This window comes from Thalassophryne amazonica, chromosome 12, assembly GCF_902500255.1.
Source record: "Thalassophryne amazonica chromosome 12, fThaAma1.1, whole genome shotgun sequence".
In the NCBI taxonomy this organism is placed as follows: domain Eukaryota; kingdom Metazoa; phylum Chordata; class Actinopteri; order Batrachoidiformes; family Batrachoididae; genus Thalassophryne; species Thalassophryne amazonica.
Genome location: NC_047114.1, coordinates 63,544,469 through 63,564,162, shown reverse-complemented (window position 1 = coordinate 63,564,162; position 19,694 = coordinate 63,544,469). Strand labels below are relative to the sequence as shown.

Here is a 19,694-nt window from a genome sequence, read left to right as displayed (position 1 = left end):
CATTTTCCTGAGCTTAGAGATGTTTCTTAATTGAAAGAAGCAATTCCTCGTCAGCTGTTTACAATGCTGTACCAACAACATGTCTTTGTCAAAAATGACACCCAGGTTTCGAAGACATGATTTAGCAGACTGGCCCAGGTCTGAATACCTGGAATATAGGCATCAGGGGCAATGACCAATGTCTGTGTTTTGTCTGTGTTAAGCTGAAGAAAGTTATTCGTTAGCCATTGTTTAATTTCCGCCAAACAATGGAGGAGGGAATCAAGCCTCTTAATCTCAGATGGCTTAAAGGAGCAGTAAAGCTGGATGTCATCTGCAAATAACTGATAAGAGACATCAGTAAATCTTTGAATGATCCTACCTAAAGGGATCAAGTACAATAAAAACAAAATGGGGCCCAATACAGAACCCTGAGGGACTCCACATAACAGGTCCGCAGACTCTGACCTTATCTGGTTAGCAAAAACGCTAAAGCTACGCCCAGACAGATATGAAAAACCACCGAAGAACTGACCCCGACAGTCCGACATGATCCCTCAATCTATTCAGCAGGACCTGGTGGTCAACAGTATCAAAGGCAGAGGACAAATCCAAAAGAACCAACACGGTGGATTTCCCAGCATCAGCAGACATCATAATGTCGCTGGACACTTTCAAAAGAACCGTTTCCGTAGAGTGTTGTCTACGAAAACCGGACTGAAACCTGTCATGAATGTTATTCTGATCCAGGAAGAGTGTCAGTTGGTCTGAAACCACCCTCTCGAGGATCTTAGACAGGAATGGGAGCTTAGAAATAGGTCTAAAACTACTTAGCTCCATTTGATTTAAACCTGTTTTTTTCAGTAGAGGCAACACTATGGCATGCTTAAAAGCACTGGGAAACACACCGGTGGACAAAGAAAGATTTACCATTCTAGTAACGCACGGACCAATTACCTCAAATACTTTAATAAAGAGCCTGTAGGGAAGGATGTCCAATGAGCAAGAGGAAGGTTTCATCTTGCTCACCAATGCCGAAATATCAGCAAGTGTCACAGCCCTAAATGAAGACCAAATGCTGGGAACAGGCTCAATAACAGTAGAAGTACCACACAGGGAGGGTGGAATTTTATCCTTAATCAACTTGATTTTGTCAGTGAAAAAACTCAAAAAAGCATTGCTGTCAGCTTCAGAAAACGCAGGAGTAACTGAAGCAGCAGGACATACAAGAGAGCTGATTCTGTCAAACAACACTCTAGGATTCTTCTTATTCACAGACACCAGCTGACGTATGTAGACAGAGCGGCCACACTCAGCCATTTTGTTATATGATGAAACCAGCTCCCTGAGATGAAGCCTGTGAACCTCAAGTTTAGAGGATTTCCACAGGCGTTCAGTCCTACGACACAGTCTCTTAAAACTTAAGAGCTCTTCATTTATCCAAGGGCACTCATTTTTCTGTAAAGACACGTTGTATTTAACAGGAGCCAACTGATCAAGAATAGTGTCACAGTGATGGTTAAAACACTGGATAAAATTGTCCACATCAAGAAAATCAGTGAACAAACAAGGATTAAACATAGAAGAAAATCTTTCTGCAGTATCAGCAGTGATGATACGCCTCCGAGACTTAGCTTCTAAGGGCTTCTGATCAGAGCTGAAATGCAGGTCAAACGAAACAAGACTATGGTCGTTCAAGTGGACATCTTTTATAGACATATTTAAAATGTCTAGGCCAAGTGTAAAAACTAAATCTAAAATGTGACCCTTTTGGTGAGTGGGCTCAGAAACATGTTGCACAAAATTAAAAGCTTCAGTCAACGATAAAAGCTCCATAGCAGAGCAAGATAACTTGTCATCAACATGAAGGTTAAAATCTCCAAGAATTAAAACAGATTCCAACGTTATAATAGAGGATAAAAAGTCACTAAAATCCTTAAGAAAGGCAGTAGCAGGGCCTGGGGGGCGATAAACCAACACACAGAAAAATAGGTTTGAGAAACCCACCTTGACCAACTGTGATTTACATTTACATGATCTACACAGGAACCACAACTGAAAATGACCTGAAACCCCCGTTTTGACCTTTGACTGAGATGAAATGGCCACTCACTGTGTCTCAGTATCCACTGATGGCCAATTTATTTATTTATTTGCTTCTATGGTGCTGCATTCCAGCTTTGCTCCCACTTGTATTTGGAGACAGTTGCTTCTTCTTGGCTTCCAATGGTCCATGCCAATTCAAGCAGTCTAACAGTAGACTAGGAGAAACACAGGATGCAAACAGTTTTCACTGTTTTAGCTGCTGCTTGTAGCACTAAGGAGGATAATATATCATAAAAGAAGGCAATCCGCTGCACTTTCTGTGTGCTGAAAGTAGTCTGTGTTTAATATAAACACCAAGCTCCTCGTTATACTCCATTTATTATGAATCAGAAGCTGAAAGCGCTTTATAGTCATGCCTCACATTCACTTATTCACGCAAACACACACACACACACACACACACACACACACACACACACACACACACACACACACACACACACACACACACACACACACACACACACACACACACACACACACACACACACACACACACACCGATGTCAGGGTGCTGCCATGCAAGGCATTCACTACATACCGGGAGCAACTTGGGGATTAAGGACCTTCCCCAAGGGCCCTTAGTGATTTTCCGGTCAGGCTGGGGTTTGAACCAATGTAGCAGATTTTTGTGAAATAGTTGTCTAACTCTAACCATAACCATTAATATAACTGCAACTGACACTCATCTCCAAAACCCTCCCATGGGTGATCCATTATTTTGTGATAGTACCATCATGAAATTATTTTGTAACACCATGATAAAAATCTGCTGCATTTCATGACAGTATCACAAGCTAATTGGATTAAATCACTTTTCATGATGCAGCACGGACTGGTGTGAGCCCAAGTTGAATGGCCTCATTACAAAGTGGTAAATGCTTTAGTGTCACAACTTTTTTTGGAATGTGTTGCAGGTCTTAAATGCAGGAATGGATGCATATTAACAAATGAAATGAAGCGGACCACATAAAACATGAAATATCTTGGGTTTGTATTGTCTCCAGTGAAACAAAAGTCAATGTAAATGGTAAATGGACTGCATTTATATAACGCTTTTCCATCTGCATTAGACACTCAAAGCGCTTTACAAATAACGCCTCACATTCACCCCAATGTCAGGGTGCTGCCATACAAAGTACTCACTACACACTGGGAGCAACTAGGGGATTAAGGATTTTAGTAATTTTCCTGTCAGGCTGGGATTTGAACCGAGGATCCTCTAGTCTCAAGCCCAACACTTGTCAGAATCTCCCTTTTGTCCTGTATTTTCCATATTGTCCCAGTTTTTTCTGATTTTGGGTTGTAAAATCCAAGTTAAGTGAATAAAGTTTTAAATGTTTGGTTGAAGTAAGAGGATTAATTAATGGAATAGTTTTGACTGTGTTGAATGCTTTGTCTGCAAAGTAAAGGTCAAACAATGTCGATATCCATTGGCGTTTATGACGTGACATATGCTACCCTGTAACATGATAAGTAAGCATGACACATGGTGCAAACTATTCCTTTTTAAAACCCTATTAACTCAACCAATAATTTGCATCATGTTTTACAATATTTGAAGCAACTTTAACTTCTGACCCCTGTACAAACTAAAGCTGACTACCATTCTTGCTGTTTTTACCCCATAACTCCATAACATTCAGTCATATATAGCCCAAACTATACCTTTTTGCAATCTTTATGATCAGACAAATAATGTGGTATAGTTTTCAATATGATTGGAACCTTTTTAAAATTTTGACCCCTGTGTAATTCTTCAATTAACCCCTATCTGTCTGCCTATTGAAATTTCAAGTGGATACTCAGTTTTTTCAAAGGAGTAATGTTTAAGCAGTATTCGTGCCAGCTTTGTTGCTTGTTTCACCATTTGAAGGATTCCTCTGTAAATATTCTATCTGCTGCACTATAACTTAATAGTCTTCCTAAAGATGGCCATGAATTCCCGTTTTGTCCTTTGACATCAATGAAATGACCCCTCGCTGTATTTCAACAGCAGGTCAGCATATGAGAAAACCTTAGCAGAAGGTGAAGAATCACCTACGTTGGGATTTGTAGTGACTCAGCAGTAACACTTGCAAGCATGAAGACGCTATGGTAGATATGGAGGCCATTTAATTTAACCTTTATTTAGCCAGGTTAGACCCATTGAGATTGAAATCTCTTTTGCAAGGGAGGCCTGGACAGTTATAAAGTTTCCAGTTCACCTCACCTGCATGTCTTTACACATGGGAGGAAACCGGAGCACCTGGAGGAAACCCACGCAAACACATGGAGAACATGCAAATTCCACACAGAAAGGTCACAGGTGGGAATCAAACCCATTGCTTTCTTGCTGTGAGGCAACAGTGCTAACCACTAACTCGCCATGCTGCCCAATCAATCAAACAAACATGGTGAACTATGCCTGGATAGGGCGTCGTCCGACCTGGGTATAGGGGCAAAAGAGTAATCGAACCATCTAGTAGCTGGTTCCCTGCGAAGTTTCCCGCATCAATCAAACGTATAAATATGTACATATGGGAATCTCATTTTGAATATACTTTCCTAGTAAACAACATAATTAATTTCCTGGTGGAAATGTTTCCACCAGGAAATCTTGACCATAACGTGAATTGAATTGACCATAGCGTTGCGAGTGTGAATGAGTTTGTCTGTCTATATGCGAACCTGAGACCAGACTAGCGTCCTGCCCAGGATGTACCCTGCCTCTTGCCCAGTGACTGCTGGGATAGGCTCCAGGCAATATCTCCACCCCCCGATTGGAGTGAGTGGGTATAGAAAATGAATGAATGAATTCCTAAAAGCCCATTAGAGTTTTTGAATTGGCTCCATGGGTTCTGAGGGTAATCTCCAGCAGAGCACAGACTGTAGGCTACGTTCCCTGGCATGATGTGCTCCTGGACAGAATACAACAATGTCTTTGAGCTTCTCTCCAGTCTCCTCTCCTTCTTCGACAATAATGCCTCCATCACTAACAGTGATCTGTATTGTCTCAAGCAGACAGCTTGTTACTGATCTCTCCACACACTCTGAGCAAATAGTGACCACATTCTTACACGATACCTCCAACAAAAACACTTTCTCTTTTGTTGTGCCAAATATTTTATAGCACAGCTGCTCTCCTTTTGTCGTCACTCTCTTTGACTGAATTATAAGATTTTCAATGTGCCTTTAGAAGCTTTCTTGCTTTCATTTAACGAGACTTTGTTCTGTGTGAGACCTCATGGTGTGATATTCTCATCCTCTGTATACATCTCTGAATTCAATACAGACAAGACCAGGTCTGATTGGTTGCTATCTGATTTTATTCTCTTTGGTGAATGTTCTTCTTAGTATAATGAGGCGATTTAGCAGGGAATTGAAGTGAATGAATTATACAACCCCTGGCAAAAATTATGGAATCACCGGCCTCGGAGGATGTTCATTCAGTTGTTTAATTTTGTAGAAAAAAAGCAGATCACAGACATGACACAAAACTAAAGTCATTTCAAATGGCAACTTTCTGGCTTTAAGAAATACTATAAGAAATCAAGAAAAAAGATTGTGGCAGTCAGTAACGGTTACTTTTTTAGACCAAGCAGAGGAAAAAAATATGGAATCACTCAATTCTGAGGAAAAAATTATGGAATCACCCTGTAAATTTTCATCCCCAAAACTAACACCTGCATCATATCAGATCTGCTCGTTAGTCTGCATCTAAAAAGGAGTGAACACACCTTGGAGAGCTGTTGCACCAAGTGGACTGACATGAATCATGGCTCCAACACGAGAGATGTCAATTGAAACAAAGGAGAGGATTATCAAACTCTTAAAAGAGAGTAAATTATCATTCAATGCTGCAAAAGATGTTGGTTGTTCACAGTCAGCTGTGTCTAAACTCTGGACCAAATACAAACAACATGGGAAGGTTGTTAAAGGCAAACATACTGGTAGACCAAGGAAGACATCAAAGCGTCAAGACAGAAAACTTAAAGCAATATGTCTCAAAAATCAAAAAATGCACAACAAAACAAATGAGGAACGAATGGGAGGAAACTGGAGTCAATGTCTGTGACCGAACTGTAAGAAACCGCCTAATGGAAATGGGATTTACATACAGAAAAGCTAAACGAAAGCCATCATTAACACCTAAACAGAAAAAAAACAAGGTTACAATGGGCTAAGGAAAAGCAATCGTGGACTGTGGATGACTGGATGAAAGTCATATTCAGTGATGAATCTCGAATCTGCATTGGGCAAGGTGATGATGCTGGAACTTTTGTTTGGTGCCGTTCCAATGAGATTTATAAAGATGACTGCCTGAAGAGAACATGTAAATTTCCACAGTCATTGATGATATGGGGCAGCATGTCAGGTAAAGGCACTGGGGAGATGGCTGTCATTACATCATCAATAAATGCACAAGTTTACGTTGATATTTGGACAATTGAAAGAATGTTTGGGGATGATGAAATCATTTTTCAAGATGATAATGCATCTTGCCATAGAACAAAAACTGCGAAAACATTCCTTGCAAGAAGACACATAGGGTCAATGTCATGGCACAGGGTCAATGTCAATGAGCAGATCTGATTTGATGCAGGTGTTAGTTTTGAGGATGAAAATTTACAGGGTGATTCCATAATTTTTTCTCAGAATTGAGTGATTCCATATTTTTTTTCCTCTGCTTGGTCTAAAAAAGTAACCGTTACTGACTGCCACAATCTTTTTTTCTTGATTTCTTATAGTGTTTCTTAAAGCCAGAAAGTTGCCATTTGAAATGACTTTAGTTTTGTGTCATGTCTGTGATCTGCTTTTTTTCTACAAAATTAAACAACTAAATGAACATCCTCCGAGACCGGTGATTCCATAATTTTTGCCAGGGGTTGTATATCTGTGGGGTGATTTCAGTTGAAACCAAATTAGAATTTCCAATAGATAGAGGCTGGAGGATGAATGAGCCAGAGGAAAGGAAACAAGAAGGTCAAATATACTGTCCTGGTCAGCAGGTATAGAAGCTGTTAAAATTGTGATTCAAGGTTAAAACACAAACTGTGTTTTGAATGGGTCAGCACAGTGGCTTAGTGGTTAGCACTGTTCATTTCCCGCCTGCTGTGGCCTTTCTGTGTGAAGTTTGCATGTTCTCCCCCTGTTTGCGTGGGTTTCCTCCGGGTGCTCCGGTTTCCTCCCACATCCAAAGACATGCGGGTTAGGTGGGTTGGAAACTTTAAATTGTCCATAGGTGTGCGTGTGTGTGTGAGACTGTGTTTGTTTGTCTGTTTGTGGCCCTGCAACAGACTGACGTCCTGTCCTGGGTGTACCCTGCCTCACGCTCTATGGCTGCTGGGATAGGCTCCAGCTCCCCGCGACCCTTGATTTGACTAAGTGGTTGAAGATGTGTGTGTGTTTTGAATGATAAATAAGAAATGGCTGCAAATCCCCAAGACATCTGTTTAGCTAAAATGTCAATGTGAGTGTTAATGGCCGATTAAAACCCAGATTGGACCCAAAAAGCTGGGAGCTGAGTGAAGGAAAACAACGTAACAATTTATTGATATGTTAATACAGAGAAATTTGAAATGTGCTGGTGACACTGGAGACAGGAGGCATAGGCTGGACCAGTACAGCGTGGTGACATGTAACCGAAACCAAGTGGGCACTCACGGAGCTGACAGGTGGATGGTGATGCTGGAGGCAAAGTACACAAAAATGGAGTCAAAAACACGAGGAGAATAATACAGAGATAACTCTTAGTTAGGCAAGGAGGCTAGGTACCACTACATGGCCTTTCTGTCTGTTTCTGCTTTATCCTCCCATTGTCTGTGGATGAGTGTGAGAGAGTATGTGTGTGATATGTGAGTGCAATGAAGGCCACTCTGCCTCTCCACTCCTGTATCCTGCGTGTGGGAGTGTGTCGTGTGCATGTGCTGATCCTCCATGTGCTCCAACTTCCGTTGTCCCTGGGTTTGTGAGAGAGAATTCGTGTGTGTCATGGTGTGTCTGCGAGAGTGTGGTGAGACCCCATCCTTCTCGCCTCCTTTCCCCCCCATTGCATGTGGCTGCCATGGTTGCCGGTCAGTCCGGCACAGCACCTGTCTGTACCCCTGGGTCTCGAGGGGCTCGCCCCTCACGAACCGGCTTATGTTCGCCCTCGTTCTTGTTTTTATTTATGTTCTTCCAAGGTTTCGGCATGTTTCACATTCCTTTTTATGTTGCTTCCGGTCTCTTCATGCTCGGTTGTCAAAGAGATGCCTGACAGCTGAGCGCTGTGTTTTGACATCTGTCTTGCGAGGGCGTCACCCCTAGTGCACGTAGTGTAGTCTTCATGTTGCTTTTGGTCTTTTATTTTCTCTCAGTGTTTATTGTGTGTCTGTGATTCTTCACTGGGTCATTTTGGTTGGTTCCAGCTTCACCTTAGGTTCTCCATTTTTAAGTGTTTTTCCTCACTGTCGTTTTTTGGACAGTTGTTTTTTGTTACCCACTGTTTGTTAGTCACCTTGTCTCTTGCTGTGTTTTTTTTTTTTTTTTTGGTTTTGCTCACCTTGCATTGTCTTTTCAATCAATCAATCAATTTTTTTATATAGCGCCAAATCACAACAAACAGTTGCCCCAAGGCGCTTTATATTGTAAGGCAAGGCCATACAATAATTATGACTTTTGGAGTCACATTGCATTTTCACTATTCACCTATGGATTAATCACCTTTGTTTGCACCTTAACCTCCTGTTGTTTGGCTACCTACACCCTGGGGTCCAACCCTCATCTCCCTGTGGTTTCCAATTGTAACATTAGAGAAGATTACAGGAATAAGCTCTGTTTTAAGATGTTGGGGGCATCTTTTCATGTGGGATAAAAATTCATTTAATCTGCGCTTTATTTTTTTTTAGAATGAAAACACCGCTGCAGCAAGCAGAAGCTAGCCTGCTAATTAAAACTATTGTATTGGCAAAATAAATCAAGAGTAAATGCTTTTTGTCGCCACTAAACCAGCCAAACGTTAGTAGTGTCCATTTGCATGGGCTGCATTAATGTGGAGCTAAAAGTGAGCACTTTTACCTCACCAAATGTTAAAAAAAGTGTTTAAAATGACCAATTGTCTAGTTAGCTTCTTACCTTAGCATCTTAGCCTGTGGGTGACTCGACTCTCTAAAGGTGCCTTGACACTTGCATGAATTTGATCCCCGCACTGGCATGTAATTTAGCGTGCCAATGACTAAATTCATCGCAAACTGTTGTAAACTTTTGAAATGTTCAAAATTTCTGGCATGCATAAATTTTGTGCCTCTTGCATGAACTAGCTGTGAACTTTGCGCAACTTATTCACAAACACTGCGTGTCAATGCGTGCGTAGTTTATGATGATACAACGAATTGTGCAACAATGCGGAGCCAAAATTCGTGCAATTGTCAAGCTGCCTAAATAAGTGATTACAAGTTGAGTGACAAAGTTCTTCATCCAGATGACTAAAATTTGGCTCCTTCTTAGTTACACTAGAGTGATTTTATGTTGGTCAGCTGATGACTAGTACTAGAACAGACTCTGGTGCGGTCTTTAAACTGTAGCTATTAAATATTCATAAAGTTCAATCAACAATCTTTTGACATCTTATTCATGATTTTGATGCCAAAACACTGTTGCTCTGTTGCTCGTTAGGCGATGCAAAGTTCATAATTGGGGCAGGCACATCAGCTCTTTCTTCACAATCAGCACATCTAAGCTGCGAACGGTGCACCAGCTGCTGCTACTATAGCTTTGACATGCCAGGTAAAGCATTGTGACACAGAATCAGTGCTTCAGGCTGCGCTCCATATGCACATGTCAGGAAGCAGAATCACTCATGCGGGTGAGACTTTGTGTAGCATGGAGCTGGGCAGCTGCCTCCAATCCAAAATTCTACATGAAGAATAGATCAAATGTTGTTTATTTCCGTCTGATTGGCTAATAAAAGCTTCTCCAGTTGTAGAAATGCACTTTTCAAACATCTGCCAACAGTGTTGGGAAGGTTACTTTAGAAATCTAAAATACTTCAAAATAGTTACTGTTAAATGTAATAACTAATTGCACTTTTTACATGACTTCATCAGAGTATTATAACATTATACTTTTGATTATTTTTATAACAAATGTTTTAAATTGGACAATAAAGCTGAACAGTTCGCCCACTGGACTTGAGGACATGAGGACTTTGCTTTGAGGATGCTTTTTTCTGTTTTCCATGTTTGACAGTTCTTTGTTGTATTTTGTTTACTTGATTTTGTTGTTGTTCATTTGGCCAAAGCAGTTGGTCACCCTCTCAGTCTGGTCTGCTTGAGGTTTCTTCCTCAAAAATGACCAAGGGAGTTTTTTCTTACCACTGTTGTCTACGTGCTTGCTCAGGGGAGTTGGGTAAGGTTGGACCTTACACCTGTGAAACACTTTGGGGTGAGATACTTTGTGATTTTACTCTATATAATTAAATTGAATGGAACTGACTTGGGAGTGGCACAGTGGCTTAGTGGTTAGCACGGTTGCCTCACAGCAAGATGGTTGTGGGATAACTTCCTACCTGGTTCTTTCTGTGTGGAATTTGCATGGTCTCCCTGTGTTTGTGTGGGTTCCCTTTGGGTGTTCTGGTTTCGTCTCACTTCCAATGACATGCAGATTGAACCGGACACTTCAAATTGACTGTAGGTGTGTGTGCGAATGTGGATGCTTGTGTGCTGATATGTGGCCCTGCGAAAGACTGGCATCCTGTCCAGGGTGTACTCCGACTGTTGCCCCTTGACTGCTGGGATAGACTGCAGCCCACCCATGACTCTTGATTGGAGTAAGTGGGTATAGAAAATCATTGAATGGACTTGAATTAAAAAATCTTAAATATAAATTTAAACCTGGCAGTGTGGGCCTCACAACAACAATTCCACAAAATTTTTTATTAAAAGCTTTCCCTTACAACTTGAATAAAGATTAAAGCTGCAGAGACCATCTGGCACTCCCCTACACCTCCCAGTGTCGCCTTGTTTGTGGCCTCCAAGCAACAACATTCTAAACAATCTTATTGTTACAAAACTGACTGGTTTGTGTGTAACAAAATATGACAGATTTGTCATTAGTCTGTAGGGTTTTTAATCACTAGGGTAGGGTAAAATTTTGCTAAATGGAGCAACAAAGTAACTAAATTGACAACGAGACTGAGGTTGCTTCAACAGACAGGATGTAGTGGTGAAAATTCAGAAATATGCCATACCTGCACAGCAAAGATATAAAGCAATATCGGCCTCATGAATATCTTACACATTAGATTTGTTATTATATTCGTTCATTCATTTTCTGCCACTTATCCAGGTCAGGGTTGCGGTGGCAGTAGACCAAGTAACTCATCCCATACTTCCTTATCCTTGGCCAAGTTCTCTAACACTTCCTGGGAGATTCAGTGGCATTCCCAAGCCAACTGGCAGATATAATCACTCCTGCATGTCCTGGATCTTCCCCTGGACCTCCTCCCAGTTGAACATGCCTGAAAGTCCTCCCTTCGGAGACAGCCAGGGCATACTCACCAGATGCCTGAATCACCTCAGCTAGCTCCATTTTATGATATCCTAATGTAATCGTGTCGGAATTACAGTAATTTCTTTGTGTGTGTGACTCTTCTATTTTAAGGGTCCAAAAATATTTGAACACCTGGCTGTTGAGTTGTTGTTTCATTCAGCTAAAATGTCACTAGTTGGAGCTCTGGAGCGCAAAAAAATGGGTCATATAATACACCTGAACAGCTATTACAGGTCACCAGGGGCCTCACGAACAAAGACCTGTGTGGCTTTCCTACTGAAACATGGTGTACTCCAAAACCCAGAAACTGGCGTAAGCACAAAGAAATTCAGATGTATCAAAGTGTGCGTACACATGGATCCAAGCACATTTCTTTTGCACATCCCACTGAACGCGGAATTGAGCGCACATGCTGAAGTGACAAACCCTTCCCTGTCCACTCCCCTATTTAAATATGCAAATGTTTTTAAATAGGCCCTGGAATTTAGGCCAGGAATTTAACCGAATGTGAGCTGCAGATGAAGTGGAGTAAATAAAGTAAATCAAGTGGAGATATGCAGGGATATTTTATTTGGTACCCTGTCAACTGGAATAAATGGATGGGATGGATGAGATTTATTGTCATTGTCATTACAAGTGCAACAACGAGATTACGTCCACACTCACATTTCCACGGACAAACAGAAATTTTTCCACAATTATTGCTTGTTTACTGTAATAATGGCACACATCAGAATTAAGACAGCACATATACATTTGACATTGTTTACGTGCACTAAACTAACTAAACTTGAAACAGTCCGTTATCCAAATTGAGGCGATGTGAGTGTGTGGTAGCCGCTGCAACTGGAGTTGCGCCACCGCCAGCTTGGGGGGAACGGGGACCTGCCACAGCTAAAACTGCGTAGCCCCCAGAGGGGAAGGGGTGGTGTGAGTGGGGGCCGGGATCGGGTGTATGATGGGGGACAGGAGGTGAGGTAAAAGGGAAAAACGGAGCATGCTTCAGTCTTTTGTCCATGTGTGAGTCTGTCTGTCCTTGTGTACTGGAGTAAGAAAGATAAGGAGGCAGCCAATCTTCCCAAGGCCATTGAAGTTCTTCTGGAGGATAACCAATGGGCATTTTATCCTTGACAGGCTGATAAGACTGCCGTGTTTGTGGTTGAGCAGTAAAAACACTTTTCTAGCTTCACATGAACAAACCAAAACCCAATTATGAAAAATTCCCCGGCCTCTGAAATCTTCTCCTGGAAGGCACGCATTTGCTCCGAGATGTTGCTCAATTTGCGTCTTAGTTCAAGGGTTAATGCAGTCTGAGAATGCATCGCCTTGCCCCATTCATTAATTCATGACGGACAATCAATCAATCAATCAATTTTTTTATATTGCGCCAAATCACAACAAACAGTTGCCCCAAGGCGCTTTATATTGTAAGGCAAGGCCATACAATAATTATGTAAAACCCCAATGGTCAAAACGACCCCCTGTGAGCAAGCACTTGGCTACAGTGGGAAGGAAAAACTCCCTTTTAACAGGAAGAAACCTCCAGCAGAACCAGGCTCAGGGAGGGGCAGTCTTCTGCTGGGACTGGTTAGTGCTGAGGGAGAGAACCAGGAAAAAGACATGCTGTGGAGGGGAGCAGAGATCGATCACTAATGATTAAATGCAGAGTGGTGCATCCAGAGCAAAAAGAGAAAGAAACAGTGCATCATGGGAACTCCCCAGCAGTCTACGTCTATAGCAGCATAACTAAGGGATGGTTCAGGGTCACCTGATCCAGCCCTAACTATAAGCTTTAGCAAAAAGGAAAGTTTTAAGCCTAATCTTAAAAGTAGAGAGGGTGTCTGTCTCCCTGATCTGAATTGGGAGCTGGTTCCACAGGAGAGGAGCCTGAAAGCTGAATGCTCTGCCTCCCATTCTACTCTTACAAACCCTAGGAACTACAAGTAAGCCTGCAGTCTGAGAGCGAAGCGCTCTGTTGGGGTGATATGGTACTATGAGGTCCCTAAGATAAGATGGGACCTGGTTATTCAAAACCTTATAAGTAAGAAGAAGAATTTTAAATTCTATTCTAGAATTAACAGGAAGCCAATGAAGAGAGGCCAATATGGGTGAGATATGCTCTCTCCTTCTAGTCCCCGTCAGTACTGTAACTGCAGCATTTTGAATTAACTGAAGGCTTTTTAGGGAACTTTTAGGACAACCTGATAATAATGAATTACAATAGTCCAGCCTAGAGGAAATAAATGCATGAATTAGTTTTTCAGCATCACTCTGAGACAAGACCTTTCTGATTTTAGAGATATTGCGTAAATGCAAAAAAGCAGGTCTACATATTGTTTAATATGCGCTTTGAATGACATATCCTGATCAAAAATGACTCCAAGATTTCTCACAGTATTACTAGAGGTCAGGGTAATGCCATCCAGAGTAAGGATCTGGTTAGACACCCTGTTCTAAGATTTGTGGGGCCAAGTACAATAACTCAGTTTTATCTGAGTTTAAAAAGCAGGAATTAGAGGTCATCCATGTCTTTATGTCTGTAAGAGCAATCCTGCAGTTTAGCTAATTGGTGTGTGTCCTCTGGCTTCATGGATAGATAAAGCTGGGTATCATCTGTGTAACAATGAAAATTTAAGCAATACCGTCTAATAATACTGCCTAAGGGAAGCATGTATAAAGTGAATAAAATTGGTCCTAGCACAGAACCTTGTGGAACTCCATAATTACTTTAGTCTGTGAAGAAGATTCCATTTACATGAACAAATTGTAATCTATTAGATAAATATGATTCAAACCACCGCAGCGCAATGCCTTTAATACCTATGGCATGCTCTAATCTCTGTAATAAAATTTTATGGTCAACAGTATCAAAAGCAGCACTGAGGTCTAACAGAACAAGCACAGAAATGAGTCCACTGTCCGAGGCCATAAGAAGATCATTTGTAACCTTCACTAATGCTGTTCTGTACTATGATGAATTCTAAAACCTGACTGAAACTCTTCAAATAGACCATTCCCTCTGCAGATGATCAGTTAGCTGTTTTACAACTACCCTTTCAAGAATTTTTGAGAGAAAGGAAGGTTGGAGATTGGCCTATAATTAGCTAAGATAGCTGGGTCAAGTGATGGCTTTTTAAGTAATGGTTTAATTACTGCCACCTTAAAAGCCTGTGGTACATAACCAACTAACAAAGATAGAATTGACATATTTAAGATCGAAGCATTAAATAATGGTAGGGCTTCCTTGAGCAGCCTGGTAGGAATGGGGTCTAATAAACATGTTGATGGTTTGGATGAAGTAACTAATGAAATAACTCAGAACAGAACAATCGGAGAGAAAGAGTCTAACCAAATACCGGCATCACTGCAAGCAGCCAAAGCTAACGATACGTCTTTGGGATGGTTATGAGTAATTTTTTCTCTAATAGTTTAAATTTTGTTAGCAAAGAAAAGTCATGAAGTCATTACTAGTTAAAGTTAATGGAATACTCAGCTCAATAGAGCTCTGACTCTTTGTCAGCCTGGCTACAGTGTTGAAAAGAAACCTGGGGTTGTTCTTATTTTCTTCAATTAGTGATGAGTAGAAAGATGTCCTAGCTTTACGGAGGGCTTTTTTATAGAGCAACAGACTCTTTTTCCAGGCTAAGGGGTCGTGGTTTTGGCGGCAGCCGTCTTGCCAATCTTCCGGTAGGTCAGGGCAGCACATAAGCCAATAAGTACCAGCCCTCCTACTATCAATCCAAATATGAATAAATCCTCCACGTCCTCCCCAGAGAAAGGCGGAAAGCATGCGACCTGCCAAGTCTCCCAAGCGTAGAGAACATAGCCCGCAGGGTAAGTTCCATCCGGGCACGCAGGGTCCCCCGGCCCTGATCTTCTTGTAAAAAAAATAAGGTGTCAATAGCGTTCAGAGACCAGCTGATCAGTTCCATGATTATTCCAATGTAGTTTGAAGAATTCACAGCCTGGTGAAGTAGGGACTTTGAAGGTTGGAGCAGAGATAGAAGAGAGAGGAGGAGATGCAACCGCCCTCGTCGGAGTCCCAAGCTGAAATCAATGTGAAATGGAACCTTCGCACACACTCAAAAAACTGATGCATTGGATGAACTCAATTCAGTTATGAGCGGGATTTCCATCTAATAAATATATGTAGCTCCAACTCAAATAAAGCACATCCATGCAAGATAATTTAATTTAATTTAGTTGGGACTATATATACTTATTATATGGAAATCCTGCCCATAATTGAATTGAGTTCATTCAATGAGTCAGCCCACTTGGCTGTCACAGCACCTCTCAAAAAATGTGCATCTCATATAGTTTTATTTTATTTTATTTTAGGTGTGCTCAAGTGCACACAAACTGAGTACAAGCAGAAATCTGTACAGACTTTAATCTCTGTTATTTTGCATCATCACTCCTCATCTGTATCTTAGTCACATTATGGTCACAGGTCAACAGTCAAACCTGATTGTCTTGTTGCTGTCTTGGATGGTGTGAGATGTATTGATGAAGCTGTACGACTGATGAAACAGTGTTCATTTCAAATGACACAGGGTATGCTCTTACCAACATGCAATAAAACAATTTGCTGCATGTTGTTAACTTGTTATATCCATCTGCTTAAATTTTTAGGTATATTTCCAAAAGATGGTTGAAACCACTATAACTACTTAACTGAACTCTTCTATATCTATGATATCTATAAACATATACTTGAGATTTACTTGAGAATTACTGGACATCATCAGCTTGCAAATACAATGTTTTTGAAGAAACGTTTGGTTGGAATGGAGGGAATGAAAAATTCTTCTTTTGGAAAAGGGTTCACTGTCCACTAGGTGTCGCTAATGCTGCGTTTACACATAATGACGACAAGTCATGATTGTCATGAAGTATACATTCTTGGCCACCGATCACAAATGTGATGATTTGAGGCAGAAGCATCAGGTGTCCTCAGGAACTGCTGCAACCTGTTACCACGCATTATGATTAATGGCACATGTTGCTGGAGAATTATCAGGAACCATTACGCACAGTCAAGAATAATGTTCTGCATTGTTGCGCGTTGTTGCACGCTGTTGTGCTATCGCACGTAACAGCACATCGTTAAGTTCTGTCACGTTGTGAATGAAGCGAATTGTCTCCGCACACACCCCCATATTCATCCAACCATCAGTTGCTGAACATTTTAGATCGCTCCAGTTTGCTCCTCAAAATCCACAGCAGAAGAACTTTGTGACTGCATGCTTAGTTGGGCTCTGTGCCATGAAGTGGCGCAGACAGGAGATGGAGAGAGTCAGATGTGTGGCTTCACGCGGTTCTCATCTCATGCGTTTTCCCAAACATCAGGCACATGCAGCAGGTGGAACACCTGCAGGAGCATGCTGAGGAGCACTGGAACAAGTCTTTTAGCCGACGTGGCTTCACTGTCCTTCTTCAGCATACTGCAGCAATGAAACTGAATGTGGTGCAGCAGGGTTTAATTGTGCACACGTCAGAGAAGAACGCTGTCACACTCTATTAAGGATCATCACTAATCGAATACAGACCAACACGCTCAGTTGTGATCTCCATGACATGAGGCGAAATGAGGGTGGTGTGTGACATTCATGGAAGATTTTTTGACAGCCCAAAACATGCTCCATGAAAATCGCAAATATCACACACCAACACGCACTATTAAGAAACCTATTCAGATGCATTAAGACACGTTAAGAATGTCATGAATGTGCCAAGAATGACGCAAATGTGACATTCGTAACGCATCTTGCCTATGTGTAAATGCAGCATTATGGCAGTGTTCCAATTCACTTCAATTTATTTATACATTAGCAAATCACAACATAAATAAGCCCAAGGTGCTACACACAAGCAAGGTTCAAACCATACCCACCCTATAAACAAGATGTTTTTGATCTAGGAAGAAACCTCAGCAGTAGACTATCCAAAACACAGGAACGTTCAATAACCAATGACCGGGAGATTCCATAGTACACAGTCTATGTTGCAGTTGTAAACAGGAATCTAGAATGACTGAAAGGCTCAATAATGTTGAATGCAAATACACTGCAAGTTCACAAAACATGCAGAAAGCGGAGAGGCCCAGAACAACAACAAGGTTGATAACACAGAGTCAGCAAAAGAGACTTGGAATGTGAGAAATCAGGGCAGGACCTAACTACCGCTCTGGCAACTACAAGACATTTTCAAGGAGCTTTGAAAAGACACAAATCAACCAAACCTGGTAGTGTGCGAGTCAAACTAAAGCAGGGAGCCTGTCAAAATAATAGCAATAAAAGTAATATGTGGAGAGAAGGCTGGCTAAGTGGTATACCTCAGAAAACACAGGACTGGAGTGAAAATGTGGACCATGACGGCGTATTGTGGTGGATATGAACCACTGAATGTTTCCAAGACCTGACCTGACCCTGTTCCAACCTAAATTTGTTAGGTTTTTTTTCCAAAAAACATTGTAATGTTGTTTAATTTGCGGAAAAAACTAATAAATTTAGGTGTGAACAATTATAGTAGTTTGTTTTTAAGTTTTAAGTTTAGTGTTTTGAAACAGTGATCTTTTTTTTGAGTAATTGACTCATTTAGTGCTTCAAGCATTTTGGAACAGTGAATTTTTTTCAAGGAATTGACTAATTTAGTCTAAAGTTATGAAAAGCCATGTTGACTATTTTAGGAGGGGTTTACAGTCGAAATCCATCCTGATAGCTACGGCTTTGTTGGTGGCAGTCCGTCACTGGGATAGTCTTTCATTTGTTGCCCGATAATGTGTTTCTGCTTCGTGTTTTTATATTTTCATATGTGACCTACATTAATGGAACATTATCTCTGTCTGATCCTTTTAGTACAAACAAGTGGAGCAATATATGTCCTTCCACAAACTCCCTGCTGACTTCCGACAGAAAATCCATGATTATTACGAGCACAGGTACCAGGGAAAGATGTTTGATGAGGAGAGCATTCTGGGAGAACTCAACGAACCTCTCAGAGAGGTAATGCCCGCACACCCGCTATTTCAACATGCATTTCAAAGTATTATGTTCCTACTATGATATTAATGGACAAGCCCATTCATTTCCTCTTTTGCATTTGCATAAAATTGTTGACTCTATTTGGTGTGGGCGCACATAATTTGTTCTGAAAAATCAAACAAGCAGATTCTTTTAAGTGTCATACAAAATTATTTTTGTTGATATTTTGATGTATGCAGTTTGCACCAGCATGCAAAATGCTAACATTAATCCTGCAATGCTTTCTCTCAAAAATGTCTCTTCTTCTTCCCTACTTTGGTACACATCAACCACCCACCTTTAGGAAATTGTCAACTTCAACTGCCGCAAGCTAGTGGCATCTATGCCGCTATTTGCCAATGCAGAGCCCAACTTTGTTACAGCCATGTTGACAAAGCTACGGTTTGAGGTATTCCAACCACATGATTACATCATAAGAGAAGGCACAATTGGGAAGAAAATGTACTTCATTCAGCATGGAGTCTGTAGCGTCATCACTAAGGGCACTCTTGCCATGAAGCTGTCCGATGGCTCATATTTTGGAGGTAGGTTGCAAATTGTTTTTCTGGAGTTTGTTTCACGGCACTAAAATTATGTGTTCCTGTGGTGCAGAAGCTCAGATGATGAAAATCTGCAAAGGAAGTTGATCAAATCAGTGCATTCTTGGAAAAATGCTAAAAAAAAATCCAATTTTGAAAATTTGTTCCAATTATGCATGCTCATTTTAAAACTTTCTGCTATACTGAATCAATTCATTTTGACGAGCAAGTTCACTTTGATGAATGAAAATATAGTTAGCAGTCAAGCCTCTGGGTGCCGTACTTACATTTGTATTTTGTGTCATATGAGTGAACTCTGATTTTCAACATAGAAGTGGGTGAAAAAGAATAAACAGGCATCTGGAGGACCCCAGCAGCAGAGCTGAACCTTAAAACTGTATAGTTCCATTATTAAAGTGATGTGCATTTTATAATTCCTTAGAAAACATTCATTCATTCTAGGGCTGCAACTATCGATTATTTTAGTAATCAAGTATTCTATCGATTATTCTGGTGATTAATCGAGTAATCGGAT

The 19,694-nt window shown here is 41.0% G+C and overlaps 1 protein-coding gene across 1 annotated transcript in view; it reads left to right on the top strand.

Annotated features, from left to right (window-relative positions):
* LOC117521976 (potassium/sodium hyperpolarization-activated cyclic nucleotide-gated channel 2-like) overlaps window positions 1-19,694 on the top strand; it is a 130,771-nt gene that overhangs the window by 98,983 nt on the left and 12,094 nt on the right. Inside the window, exons 5-6 of the mRNA XM_034183339.1 lie at window positions 18,456-18,602; window positions 18,925-19,165. Of these exons, the coding sequence (XP_034039230.1) occupies window positions 18,456-18,602; window positions 18,925-19,165 (388 nt within the window). The remainder of the gene's footprint in view (window positions 1-18,455; window positions 18,603-18,924; window positions 19,166-19,694) is intronic.